The following is a 13,845-nucleotide window of genomic DNA, read 5'->3' on the forward strand; positions in this document are numbered from 1 at the left end:
AGAGAAGAAGTGAACGAGTGGAAAATCTGGACATGCATGGCAGGATCTCACAGTTGTTCTTGATTAATGCATTAACATGTGGCCTGGAGGTGTGTTTGGCTGCTGGGACCATCTACATCCCACCTATGCTGCTGGAGGCAGGGGTGGAGGAACGCTTCATGACCATGGTACTGGGTAAGTGACTCAAAACCAGGTCATTGTCATTGTCAAAGTTGTTTTTGGAGGCACAGTGGGTACCAAGATAACAACATTCTCAAAACTTTGCTAACGTTCTGGCAAGGTTCTCTTAGCATTCATCCAGCAATGTTAGTAGAACATTTATTATTAGAGTTATAAGGTTTTTAAAGGTACACTATGCAACTTTTTGTTGTTCCAAATTAACACAATTTAAACTAAGAGTAAATGCATCATCAATCATTCTTCCAAAACATGTGTTTGTCCTACTGTATTTCACTATGGTAAGCATATTAAGCATTTATATTTTATATGGGCGGGATGATTTTCTCTGGAAAATGCATATTTTCGTCACTCGCCCATGCTCATTTTCGTTAATGGAACTTTCCCCCCTAAAACATAGGCCTACTAGGCTACTTGTTTTAATGTTCAGAGAAAAATCAAAAGAAAACGTTTTTAAAAGTTGTTGGGTTTTTTTTTTTTACTGCACCTTTGTAACACACTGGGGACATAAAAAAATAACACAACGTTATTAACGTGTTACCAAAACGTTTTTAAAACATATTTTTGTTAGCTGGTTAGTTTAGTGGTGTAGTCGTTAAAGATCTGGACTGGCAACCACAAAGACTGGAGGTGTTGAAACTCCATTTAATGGATTATCATCATGAGTCATGAGATTAAATTCTTAGCAGTTTTCGCAAGTGGAAATAATCGATTTGCGTTTGTGAGAATGCATGCGTTCTTACCATGTCAGAAATATAAAAAAAAAAAATGTCTTAAATTCAGTTAACAGGTTTCTTTGAATTTGTACTTACAATATCGGACACGTCGCCCTTCCATCACAGCAGTTTCCAGTCAGAAGCGCCTTTTCAGCGTAAAAACTAATTTATAATTCGATATACAAACAAATGATTCTAATGAGCCGGTTCTTTTATCGAATGGTTCAAATAGACGAAAAAGCTACTGGTTTGACTGATGAATCCTTCTTTACTGACTGAATTAAAATTAACCGAATCTGCTAGACCGGTTATTAAACGTGTTTATTTCAGAGAACTGTTCATTGCGTCAACGTTGCTTGACTTCCAACAAGTTTATATATATAAAATGGTTTCAGTTGACTCATTTACTTGAACCGCAAATACCACGTCAATGCATCACTTCTACCTCAGGCGGTTACAATAATGCCTAGGAAAGCCTATTTTATATCTTCAAATTGTAAAGTCAGCTGTATAGGCTAAGGGCTACTTTAATATGCACAATCCTATAGCCTACTGCGTGAATAAATAAATAAATAAATAAATATTAGCTTGAAAATTTAGAGATAGCCTATGCTGTTTACTCAATATTTAAATAAAATTAGGCCTAATATAGCCTATAATTTATCATTGTACAACAGCAGAACAAAATATCAAACATTAGCTGGAAACATTTTCATTTTAATTACTTATTTTTTATATACCACTTTTTACAATTATACATTTAACATAGTAAAAATGTATAGGCAATGTATATATAGGGATGAATTCAGGGTGTTTGGGACACTTTCGCCATTGAGATGACTTGGAAAAAGTGCCCCCAATCAACCTGAATTCACCCATACACATTTAATTAATTTAGCAGACACTCATATCCCAAGTGAATTGACATTTGATGTATTAAACACTGTTATTCCTTGATGTTTTATTATTTTATGTTTTATTTCAGCTGTGGGACCTGTGCTGGGTTTGATCGCTGTCCCTCTCATTGGTTCAGCGAGTGATAGCTTGAGAAGTAAATATGGCCGCCGGCGCCCCTTCATATGGGTATTGTGCATGGGCGTCCTGCTCGGACTCTTTATCATCCCTCAGACGTCCACCAATGTTACCCTGCTCACAAAACAACAGCAGCATTGGCTGAAGGTCCCGCTGCTGGTCCTTGCTATTTGTTTGGTGGAATTCTGTGGTCAGGCCTGCTTCACCCCTTTGGAGGCCTTGGTTTCTGACCTCTACCCTGGAGAGGAGGAGAGTCGTAAGGCTTTCTCCATCTTCTCCCTCATGCTCAGTCTGGGCGGATGCGTTGGTTACCTGCTGCCCGCGGTCGACTGGACCACTTCAGACACCGTGGTCTACATGGGTGGACAAGAGGCCTTCATCTACGCTGTGCTGACCTTCATCTTTCTCACCTGTTTGATGGGTACGACCTTCATCTCTGAGGAGTCGACAGTACGAGAAAGGCTGGGGGAAGTTGAGGTGTCCAAAAAGTCTGAAATCCTGAAGACTTGCTACTGCAAATGTGTGGTGTTTCCAAGATTTCTGCTTTTACGAAGGACGTTCTCCAGTGCCTTTTCTGTGGTTCCCCGACTCTACTCGCTTTGCAGCCGCATGCCAAAAGTCATAGCAAGGCTGTTCATCGCTGAGTTGTTCAGCTGGATGGCACTCATGTCCTTTATGCTCTTCTACGCAGACTTTGTCGGAGAGGGATTGTATAACGGCGTTCCCAGTGAAGAGCCAGGCTCCTCAGGAAGGACACGCTATGATGAAGGTGCAGTAATATACAGAAAAAAGCATTAGTCTTATTTTCAAAATACACACACATATACGTATATACAGTTATATATATAGTTTTACTATTAATATACATTTTTAATATTATTAATATGTACAGTGCTATGCATAAGTTTAGACACCCATGCTAAAGTTGACTAAAAAGAGGAATAAAAAATCATCTTTTGGAAATTGAACTTAATGCCTTAATTAAAATAATTAGGAAAAATCCAACCTTTAAGGACACCAATTTTCTTTGTGAATGAATAATGTATCGTAAATAAATAAATGTTCTTCCTTAAAATACAGGGTGCATAAGTCCGGACCCCCCTATGTTAATAAATTCCCATAGAGGCAGGCAGAATTTTATTTTTAAAGGCCAGTTACTTCATGGATCCAGGATACTATGCATCCTGATAAAGTTCCCTTGGCCTTTGGAATTAAAATAGCCCCACATCATCACATAGCCTTCACCATACCTAGAGATTGGCATGGTTTTATTTCAGTTAGCCTAATAGCTGGTTTGATTTGCATTGAGAGATGATCTTATGGAAAGTACTCCATGCCAATCTTTAGGTATGGTGAAGGCTATGTGATGATGTGGGGCTATTCATATTCATTGACAATATATTCATTCACAAAGAAAATTGGTGTCCTTAAAGGTTGGATTTTTCCTCATTTTTTTAATTAAGGCATTAAGTTCAATTTCCAAAAGATGATTTTTTTATTCCTCTTTTTAGTCAACTTTAGCATGGGTGTCTAAACTTATGCATAGCACTGTATAATAATATGTATATATATAATAATATATAAGCATGTAATTTAGAAGCTTGGGGTCAATAAGATTTAATTTTTGAAGTAAAAAATTCTACTTTTATTTAATAAATTGATCAGTGACAGTGATAACATTAGTTATTATTAACATTAATTATTAATGTTACAAAAGATTTCTGTTTCTTGAGCTGCAAATCAGAATATTAGAATGATTTCTGAAGGATCATGTGACACTGAAGACTGGAGTAATGATGCTGAAAATTCAGCGTTGCGTCACAGGAATACATTAAAATAGAATACAGTTACCTTTAATTGTAATAATATTTCTCAATATTACTGTATTCACTGGAGAGAGAGAGACTTCTTTCATGAATATATATATATATATATTTAAAAAAATCGTACTGACCCCAAACATTTGAACTGTGTCTACATGTATATATAATATAAGTATTTTTGTGTGGTTCTCGGTCACAGGTGTGCGAATGGCCAGTCTGGGTCTTTTCCTACAATGTGTGACCTCTGTGATCTTCTCTTTGGCGATGGAGCGTATGGTGTTGTGCATAGGAATCAGGAAGCTGTATCTGAGCAGTGTGGTTCTGCTGGCCGTGAGTACAGCGATTATGACCGTATCCCACAACATTACACTAGTCACCATCATGGCCGCCGCTACAGGATACACTTTCTGCATCCTGCAGATTCTGCCATACACGCTCATATGCCTGTACCACTCCAATGCACAGGTAAGGGATCCAAACAAAGCATTGTGCAAAAATGCAGGGAGTGTTTATCCTAACCAAATGGATTTCTCAATTTCCAGGTGTTTTTCTCCAACGACAGGCGGATCAGATCGGCTGAGATACAGCAGAAACGATCCAACGGGTGCCCAGGTGGAGCCTCTTATCCGATACCCTTCCAGAGCCATATCAAAAGTTCACAATCAATTGATCTGTCTGTCACCATGGATCCTCGTCCTGCACAACCCTCCGCCTTCAGAGGTATGGGTACAGACATCGCCTTGTTGGACAGTGCATACCTGCTGTCTCAGGTGGTGCCGTCCCTCTTCATGGGCTCCATCGTGCAGCTCTTCAGTGTGACCGCATACATGGCCTGTGCGTCTCTGCTCAGTGTTGTGGCTGTGTATTTCTCCAGCAAGATCATCTTCGAGAAGGCGGATATTGATGCAAGCAGATGATTGAGATGTTACCTAGGACTCTGGATAGTGAGAAAAACCATAAAGGCTAGCTTAATGGTTCTGTTTAATGTTTTTGGAAAGACAATGTGCAGTTAAAACTGTGAAAACTGGATACTATTAATTGTACACTATCGCTGCGTCCGAAATCGAATACTTCCCTAGTCCCTACTATGCGAAAAATAGTAAGCCAACAGAGTAGTATGTCATATTTGAAAATCAGCAGGCTAAAAAGTTCGCGGATGACCTACTATTTCTGATGAGATTCTGAAGTGCGCATTTGATGGACACTTTATTATCCCATGAGGCCACGGGAGAGGGTTTGTGAAGCGACGCAACTGAGGAAAAGACAAAAACACGTTTTGGAAGAAGGATTGATGCTGTATTGACTTATTATTTAAAATTTCTTCATCAAATTTTTTTTTTTTTTTAATTACATAGTGGTAAACAATATGGTCAAACATTTTAAAAGGTCTTTTTTGAGCATTAAATGCTATAAATGTTCATTAATATATTGTAATTAATAGTTCACAATTTATTTGACAGAACTTTTGTTGTCTAACCTGTGGATTACAATATTATATTTGCAGTATTGAACAATGTTACATATTACGGAGAGCACTTACACAAGAAAATATGCTGAATGTATGTTTTAAAGAGAAACATTCAGGCTTTGAACCTTGTGACACAACCCTGTACCTGTAGAAGAAGTGATGTTTACAGATTTGGTTTACATTTACATCATTTGTAATTAATAGTTTACAATTCATATGACAGAACTTTTGTTATCTAACCTGCGAATTACAATATTATATTTGCAATCTTGCACAATGTTATACTAATTAAAGGGAGCAATTACACAAGTAACAGTGAATTGTTAAGGTAGCCTAGTTGATATGAGTGTATTGAAGGGCAGAAAAGTAATGCTGAATGTATTTAACATGAGGATGAGTGAGAGTTTCAGGCTTTGAAACACGCAACCCTGTACAACCTGTAAAAGAAGTGATGTTTACATATTTGGTCCAAAGATTTATATCTTTAGAGAAGGATAAGCGAGAAGTTTTGCTGGTTCTTCTTTTTTTATATATATATTTTTTATTGTGCTTAATTAAATGGAGAAAAAAAGTCTCCAATGCTTGTATCAATGATTTATTTTATTTAATAACACTATAGTTGCCAGATAGATAGATCTATTGCATTTCATTTGTAACAAAGAGTTAATTTTTTATGTACATTTGTATGATCTGTTTTGGTTCTAAGATATAATGTAGTTCAAATGTGATCTGTTTATTCTTCATGCTCTGGATGGGTGGCATCAGTCAGTTCTTTATTATCAGCTACTGCCATCTAGTGTCTAGCAGCTGTTTTCATTTAGTTAAAACAGTAAGATACTCCATCATCTTATTTTATCAGTGCTGTTTTTCTCTTTTAGTTCTTTGCAACTACACTCAAATATAAATTCTAATGGCTGCATTGTTTTCTTTTGACCATCTTTGAAAATAAATGTATTAAAAAAAAAAAAAAAAAAATTGTATTTGTATTATTCTTTGACAAAAGTAAATAATAATAATAATAAAAATATAATCTTACTGCATAATATTTAATATGTATCTTTATCCCAATCTTGTTAACTTTTAACAATAAAATGAAGATTATTTTAACAGTTATTTTTAATTATATAATTTAGTAAAAAACAATTTGAATGTTACATAAAAAATAAAAAAAAGATCTTTGTTGATTATAATTATGGATGCATTTTAAGTAGATATAAAGCATGGTTATATTTATTTGATGTCCCTGGAACATAATTCTGGTTTGAACGGGTCAAAAGTTTAGCTTGAAAATGATGCATGCGATGCATGTATTTAAATGTGCAGAATTTTTTTTCTTTTTTTTCTGTTGCTTTCGTTGGCTGTTTTTCCAACTCTCATAAATAATTCATGACTTCTTTTACTCTAACCAATGACGTACCTCGTTTTGGAGCGAGCCTCCGTTACGCAACCAATCAGAAGCCAGGAATCGGATCCGTGCCCTCGAATGCATTGCGATGCGTGTCATGTGACAGGACTCTGCGAGAAATGCCAACATGGAACCGTGGCAAGGACGATGTTCTTCCCAACAATAACACTGAAAGAGACATCTGGATTCATCCTATGTCATACATCCACAATCCGGATATTTCAATCCATATTTACACAAGGTAAGGAGACATAAATATATCGTTTTACGGTCGATAAAGCAAATCGAAGTGTATTTTCTTTTAACAGAGGGTCAGATTCGATCTAAATGACCCCACTTTGTTGAACTTGACACCTGTTTCTGGGAATGTTGTGGCCGTGTTGTCCTAAAGCTGCAGTTTTCCTCGGCTGTGTGTTGGGAGCATGTGTGCAGGCCTGTTTTCCTGCCCTGCTGACGCACTTTACTGAAACACATGTCTAGTGCCTCGTGTGTGTGCTGGAGTTCATGCAGTGCTGCAGTTTCAATGCAAGTTTGATTATGTAGTTATTCTTGTGATGAGTTTAGTTTGCATTGTGGCTAATGTTGTGATGGTGATTTGTGTTGTGTTTTTACTGGCCCCTCCTCTTTCTGCTCCTTAAACCTCGGTGCTTTCATCTCTGAAAGCATGGTAGTGAATGTGATGAGCGTGGGCGCATGTAAATATTGGCCCGTAATAGTATTTGGACACTTGTACATGTTCATTGCATCAGATACAATATGCAGAACTTAACTTAAATGAAAAATGTTTTAACTAGCTGGCCATAAGCTGATGCTTATTGGATGTATGAATTAAGTTAACAACCAGAAAATGTGCAAATATTTATATATAATATATATTATTTTCATTTGGAATATATATATATATATATATTATTAAAAACATCCTTTTTGTGAAATATATTGGTTGTAAAGTGTGCTTATGCTAAAGGATGTCTTGAAAAAAAAAATGCTACTTGTTTTGATATTTTGTGATCTAATGGAAAAGACATTAAACATTGGTGAGTCTTGTCACAAAACCTGTCAAGAACATATATTTATTAAGAATGAACCTTTATTTAACCAGGCAAGTCACTTAAGAACAACTTCTTATTTGCAACAACAGCCTGGAATATACAGTATGTCATATTTCACCCTATATATATATATATATATATCTTAAAGAAATCATAGCCTTCCATAATGCAAAGAAATACAATTATTTTAATACAAAAATGAATATAAATAATACATCATAGTAGTACTGTACTGCTAATAATTTATGCAGATTTATTATTTAAATTAAATATAGTAGTGTGCAATTATATAATTGACCATATATAGTACCGGTCAAAAGTTTGGAAAAATTACTATTTTTAAAGTCTCTTATGCTAATCAAGCCTGCATTCATTTGACCAAAAAATACAGAAAAACAACAATATTGTGAAATATTCTTACAATTTAAAATAATGGTTTTCTATTTCAATATACTTTAAAATATAATTTATTTCTGTGATGCAAAGCTGAATTTTCTTCAGCAATTACTCCAGTCTTCAGTGTCACGTGATCCTTCAGAAATCTTTCTAAAATGCTGATTTGATACTTTTTTTGTATAACCTGTGATACTTGTGTAAGTGTCCAAATACTGTACATTATCCGCATTATTTAACTTCTGACTTTCTTTTTTTGATGCAGTGTTTACAAACCGTGGCAATATCTTCAGCTTTCCTCTGATCCGCACACCAACAAATGGTCTCCATAAGTGACAAAGCGGTGGCCACTGCTAATGAACTGTTTGCGGACCATGGTTTGGCCACCTTGCCTTTCTTCGAGGTGGGCGGCAGTGAGAGCAGCGAGAGGGGCAGCTCCATCTCGTGCTCCAGTCCCGAGGCGGAAGATGCTGGAGCTGGACTCAGCTACAGCCCAGGCGAGGAAGACGAGGATGAAGGCCCGCTTCAGATCTTTTTAGACTCCACTGAGGAGTTGTTGACCCAGACGCCCAGGCTGCCTGATTTCATACAGCAACTGCCCAGCACCTTCTCTCCAACCCTGGAGGACATTGAGGAATTCTTGATGGAGAAGATGGAGCTGGCGAGAGATGCTCCAATGAGTCCGGAGGAAATGTCTAAGGGCGATGAGCCTCCCATCCAGCCGTCTTCCCCCAGTGACGCAGAGCCGAAATCCAATACGACCTCACCGGCCCCTGCCACTCAGAGTGTTAACGCCACGGCAAGTGCTGCGCCGGTGCTCGTTGGTGCTCCATTTGTGCTTCAGTTACAACCACTCCAGCTAAGCCACACCCTCCAACAGCCAGACAACCAATCGGGCGTGGCCAACGGGCTCCGAGTAGCCCACCTGGTGCTCGGTGTCCAAGGGGCACAGAACATTACCCTTCTTTCACCACAGGTGCCCTCCGCAACCTTCCTCCCCATCATGGGCGAGGCCATCAATCAAGACCAAAAGTATGTGAAGATCGCTCCCCTGCCCATTGCCGTCAGGGCGGTCGGAATAGCGGGTGCAGGCCTGGTCAAAGCCATCACACCACGTTCCTCCAGGTCCTCCACGGAAACCTTGCGGGTGCATAAATGCTCTCACCCAGGGTGCGAGAAGATGTACACTAAGAGCAGCCACCTGAAGGCTCACTTCCGCAGACACACGGGGGAGAAACCCTACCTGTGCAGCTGGCCGGACTGTGGGTGGAGGTAAGTGTTGAAACCAGACGGTTGGTCATAACATTCAAATCATCCAGTCAAAATTGATCCTATTTGCTTCTTTAATGCACGTTTTTGGTTTTAGAGATTCGTTGGCGCACAAAAAACATATGTCTGCATATTCTTTCTTAAAAACTTGCTCCATTTCTTTTTGGCTGATGTCATCTAGGCCCTTGAGGCTATCAGTTAATGTTTATGCTTTAAACATTTGGGGTTTGTATGCTTTTTATTTTATTTTATTTTATTTTATTTTATTTTATTTTATTTTATTTTATTTTATTTTATTTTATTTTATTTTATTTTATTTTTATTCACGTTTATGAAAGAAGTCTCTCATGCTCACCAATGCTACATTTATTTGATAAAAAAAAAAAATCAGTAGAAACTAATATTGTGAAGTATTATGACAATGTACAATTATTTTATAGTTATACATTGAATATATTTTATTAATTTTCGTCATTCAGTCTTCAGTCTCGCATGATCCTTCAGAAATCATTCTAATATGTTGATTTGCTGCATAATTTATTATTATTATTATAAATGTTGAAAACAGTTGTGCTGCTTAATATTTTTGTGGAAAGTTGAAACCAATTAAAAAAAAATCAGGATTCCAAAATGAAGAGAAAGTTTAAAAGAGCAGCACTTATTTGAAATACAAATCTTTTGCAGGATTTTAAGTGTCTTTACTGTCACTATTGATCAATTCAATGCATTTCTGATGAATAGAAATATTAATAATAATAAAAAAAGTATTGACCCCAAACTTTTGAACCGCAGTGAATGGTAGTTTAAGAACATGCAAATTAAATGTCATTGAAATTTTAAATATAGCATTTATTTAGAATATTTATCCAATAATAAATATTTATTTATTGAAATTGGTGTAGCTATATTTAAAACAATTGATTGCCTTGCCTTGAAATATCTGTTTGCGAGTGCAATCTCTATAAAATATATTTTCTAAATGTTTTAGAGTAGTAAGTCATAGAGATTCATTGGTCGACTAATGCAGGAACCTTGAGAGCTGATTAACATCAAAACCTGTAATGAACTGAGCTGACGTGTATGTCCTGCTGTGTTTCATGCTTTCAAGGTTCTCTCGCTCCGATGAGCTGTCCCGCCACCGGCGGTCTCACTCGGGAGTCAAGCCTTACGAGTGCACAATGTGCGACAAAAAGTTCGCCAGGAGCGACCACCTATCCAAACACACCAAGGTGCACCGGGGTCCTCGTGCCGGCAGACTGGTCAGGGCGAACGTCTGAGCCCGGGATGAAACTGGAGTGTGATTCCTGGAGTCTGAGAGGGAAAGATGTGATATCTAAACGGGCTAACAAGCTGTAACCCTCCGCCTTCATTTTTCTCTCCTTTTCCTCCCCCACTTTTTTATCGTTTATCCAGATGTTTGTGTTTCTTGGTGCTACAGTCAGCTAACTTGAAACTCAGGGATGTGATTGTTAAGCTCAAAGCATATTTCTGGCTTTTTGGTGGGTTTAAAGTAAAGCTCACAGTCGATTTCGTCGCGTTTCGTCCTTCGTTGGTGTAGAGATACAGGTTGAGCTGCGACAGATCACGAGATCTGTTTCCATTGCCTTTAAACCGAGGTTGCGGGAAATCTGGAGATCTAAAGGACAATACGGAGTTTAATTTGAGGAAACTCGTTTCCTGTGCATTTTGTGAATATTGTGTTATAGATCTAACCAGGTGAAAATATAAAAGGAATACAGTATTTTGGTTGGCTGTTGCACATTAACTGAAGCCAGAATGCTGCAGAATTTCCCTTCCTTTTAAATTAAGACAATATGCACTATGATTTAGGCTATAATATTATGCATTATCAAATATGGCCTTTGTCAGGGTGAATCTCAAGAAAAATGTCAAGAAATGCAATATTTTACCTGGGAAAAAAAAAGGAGAAAAAGGAAATGACGTTATTTATATGACAGTTAAGTATATTTAACCCTCAAAATTGTCAGTTGTCATGCAAAAACATCTCGTTTTTATTACTGTGATCAATGCAAAAACATCTCATTTTCAAAATTCTAATGCCCAAAACATCTCATTATCATATTGTGATAAAGAAATCTCATTCTTATTACTGCATTGCTAATAAAATACATTTAAATTGTAGTGTACAGTACAATTGTAAAGAGTACAAAATGGTAGTTTTAGTTGTTGAAATTAATTTATTCAGATTTCTATTATCAAAACAAACAAGAAATGATAATAATTGTAATGCGAATGAGATTTTTCACTTAAATGTAATGGGAATATCGGGTGGAAAAGCACTTAACTGAAAATAACACCGCAATGCAAAACAATCTTACAATAAGCTTCGTTTTATTTAATTTTATTTGACATTTCTTCGCGAGATTCACCGTTTTGAAGTACTCTGATGGAGTACAGCTTTTTTAAATACATTTTTATGATTAGGTCCGATGGCGCTATTTGTGACACGTCACAGTGTTTTAAAACTAGTGCTGTCAAATCAATTAATTAACAAAAGTTTGTTTGTATATAATATATATTACAGTACAGGCCAAAAGTTTGGACACATTTCTATTTTTAATGTTTTTGAAAGAAGTTTCTTCTGCTCATCAAGCCTGCATTTATTTGATCAAAAATACAGAAAAAAAATGTAATATTGTGATATATTATTACAATTTAAAAGAATTGGTTTTCAATTTATTATACTTTAAATTATCATTTATTTCTGTGATGCAAAGCTGAATTTTCAGGATCATTACTCCAGTCTATCACATGATCCTTTAGAAATCATTCTAATATGATGATTCATTATCAAAGTTGGAAACAGTTCTGATGCTCAATATTTTTTCATAACCCGTGATACTTTTTTTATTTTATTAAATTTTTTAACGTTTTTGATTAAAAAAAAAGAAGCAAATGTTTTAAAAATAGAAATCTTTTGTAACAACAATATACACTACTGGTCCGTAATTTGGGGTCAGTAATTTTTTTTCTTTCTTTTTTTTAAATAAATCAATACTTTTATTCAGCAAGGATGTGTTAAATTGATAAAAAGTGATAGTAAAGAAGATTTATATTTTTAGAAAATATTTTTTCATTTTGAATAAATGCAGTTCTTTTTAACCTTTTATTCATCAAATATATTAGGCAGCAGAACTGTGTCCAACACTCATAATAAATCAGAATATTAGAATGAGTAATGATGCTGAAAATTCAGCTTTGCATCACAGGAATCAATTATTTTTTAAAGTATATTCAAATAGAAAACTATTATTTTAAGTTGTAATAATATTTCACAATATTACATTTTTTTTCTGTATTTTTGATCAAATAAATGCAGGCTTGATGAGCAGAAGAAACTTCTTTCAAAAACATTAAAAATAGTAATGTGTCCAAACCTTTGGCCTGTACTGTATATACATGCATATATATATACACACACACACACACACACACACACACACATTATATAAGCAGAAACTTTTATGTTAGATGCGATTAATCGATTTGACAGCACTCTTTACAACACGTTTAACTTTGGACTTTTTTCTGAATGTATCGAATGTTTAGTCCCCACCCCTTGCGCAAACCCAATCGTGGAATTTTCTCAGCCCAATCACATCCCTGCGGCAGCTGAAAGGTATTTATGCATCAAGTTGCTTTCCACGTTTTTTTCTCGTGCCTCATCTCTCTCAGTCTGTTGAGAGCGTATGCCAAAACCGTGGATAACATCACTACATGTATGGAACAAACTTATGTACTGTAAAACATATATAAGCTAGAAACAATTTTCTCTTCGGATCTGTAATCACTCAAAGAAAATTGTTTCCTTTGTGTCGTCGTAATGTGCTTTGCATTAGATCAATGCATTTTTTTCTACTTAGTGCCGTCACGGTTGATAAGCTACAGTAAATCGCTGAGGACAGTTGTTACTGTTCATAAAAACTGGCAGCTGATTGCTTCCTGTCGAAATGAAGCTATCTGGACATCATTGCACGGGCTACTCTAGCGTCCATGGGGACTGTGTTTGAGTTTCTTTCCTGAGAAGGTTCATGTTAATCTCCCACATCGTCTTGCCTTTTGTACATCTGGTCTATACTTTATGCATTTTCTTCCCCCCGCTCTACAGTACTTAGTAGCTCATGTAGGCTTTCACGATGCTCTACATACTTAGTATCTGGACTTATCAATACTCTAAAGTTTGTAGCAGTTTCTGAACGATCACGTAGGTACATCCTTTTTTAATATCGCTCAAAGAGCATCCTAACTGTTTCGATTAGTACTATCATGGACTTCCTGTTTTAAGATAGTCTTTTTTTTTCTTGTTCTCTTCTCTTTTTTTGAAGGGAGATGTCTGTTTTTATGGGAATTCTAACTTTATATTCCTTTGCAAGGGCTCATCCTTGATTTTTCTGCCACCACCTTCATCCCAATAAAAGTGTTAAATTATTTCCTATACCTATAACATCATGTTAATGCATTAAAGGCTCGTTCACACCAAGGACGATAA

At 36.3% G+C, this 13,845-nt stretch overlaps 3 protein-coding genes across 4 annotated transcripts in view; 2 read left to right on the forward strand and 1 right to left on the reverse strand.

The window, feature by feature from the left end:
• The window catches only part of epha8 (eph receptor A8), a 179,797-nt gene extending 177,925 nt beyond the window's left edge, over window positions 1–1,872 (reverse strand). The window contains exon 1 of the mRNA XM_082155779.1: window positions 990–1,872. The gene's annotated coding sequence lies outside the window, so the exon portion shown is untranslated. The remainder of the gene's footprint in view (window positions 1–989) is intronic.
• Window positions 7–5,078, forward strand: slc45a3 (solute carrier family 45 member 3). 2 transcript variants are annotated; one of them, XM_082155882.1, is made up of 5 exons: window positions 7–174; window positions 1,879–2,346; window positions 2,617–2,694; window positions 3,948–4,213; window positions 4,291–5,078. In XM_082155882.1, the coding sequence occupies exons 1-5, from the start codon at window positions 33–35 to the stop codon at window positions 4,663–4,665; spliced, it is 1,329 nt and encodes a 442-aa protein (XP_082012008.1). In that variant the 5' UTR covers window positions 7–32; the 3' UTR covers window positions 4,666–5,078. The 2 variants fall into 2 exon arrangements, with proteins under 2 accessions (XP_082012008.1, XP_082012007.1); XM_082155881.1 differs by having other exon boundaries at window positions 1,879–2,694.
• A 1,629-nt stretch (window positions 5,079–6,707) lies between these two features.
• LOC309487944 (Krueppel-like factor 15) lies at window positions 6,708–13,791 on the forward strand. The gene is made up of 3 exons (XM_082155950.1): window positions 6,708–6,862; window positions 8,332–9,338; window positions 10,444–13,791. Exons 2-3 carry the CDS (start codon window positions 8,386–8,388, stop codon window positions 10,610–10,612), a joined length of 1,122 nt encoding a protein of 373 aa, XP_082012076.1. The 5' UTR covers window positions 6,708–6,862; window positions 8,332–8,385; the 3' UTR covers window positions 10,613–13,791.
• The last annotated feature ends 54 nt before the right edge of the window (window positions 13,792–13,845 follow it).

Source organism: Leuciscus leuciscus (assembly GCF_965113295.1).
Source record: "Leuciscus leuciscus genome assembly, chromosome: 23".
Lineage (NCBI taxonomy): Eukaryota > Metazoa > Chordata > Actinopteri > Cypriniformes > Leuciscidae > Leuciscus > Leuciscus leuciscus.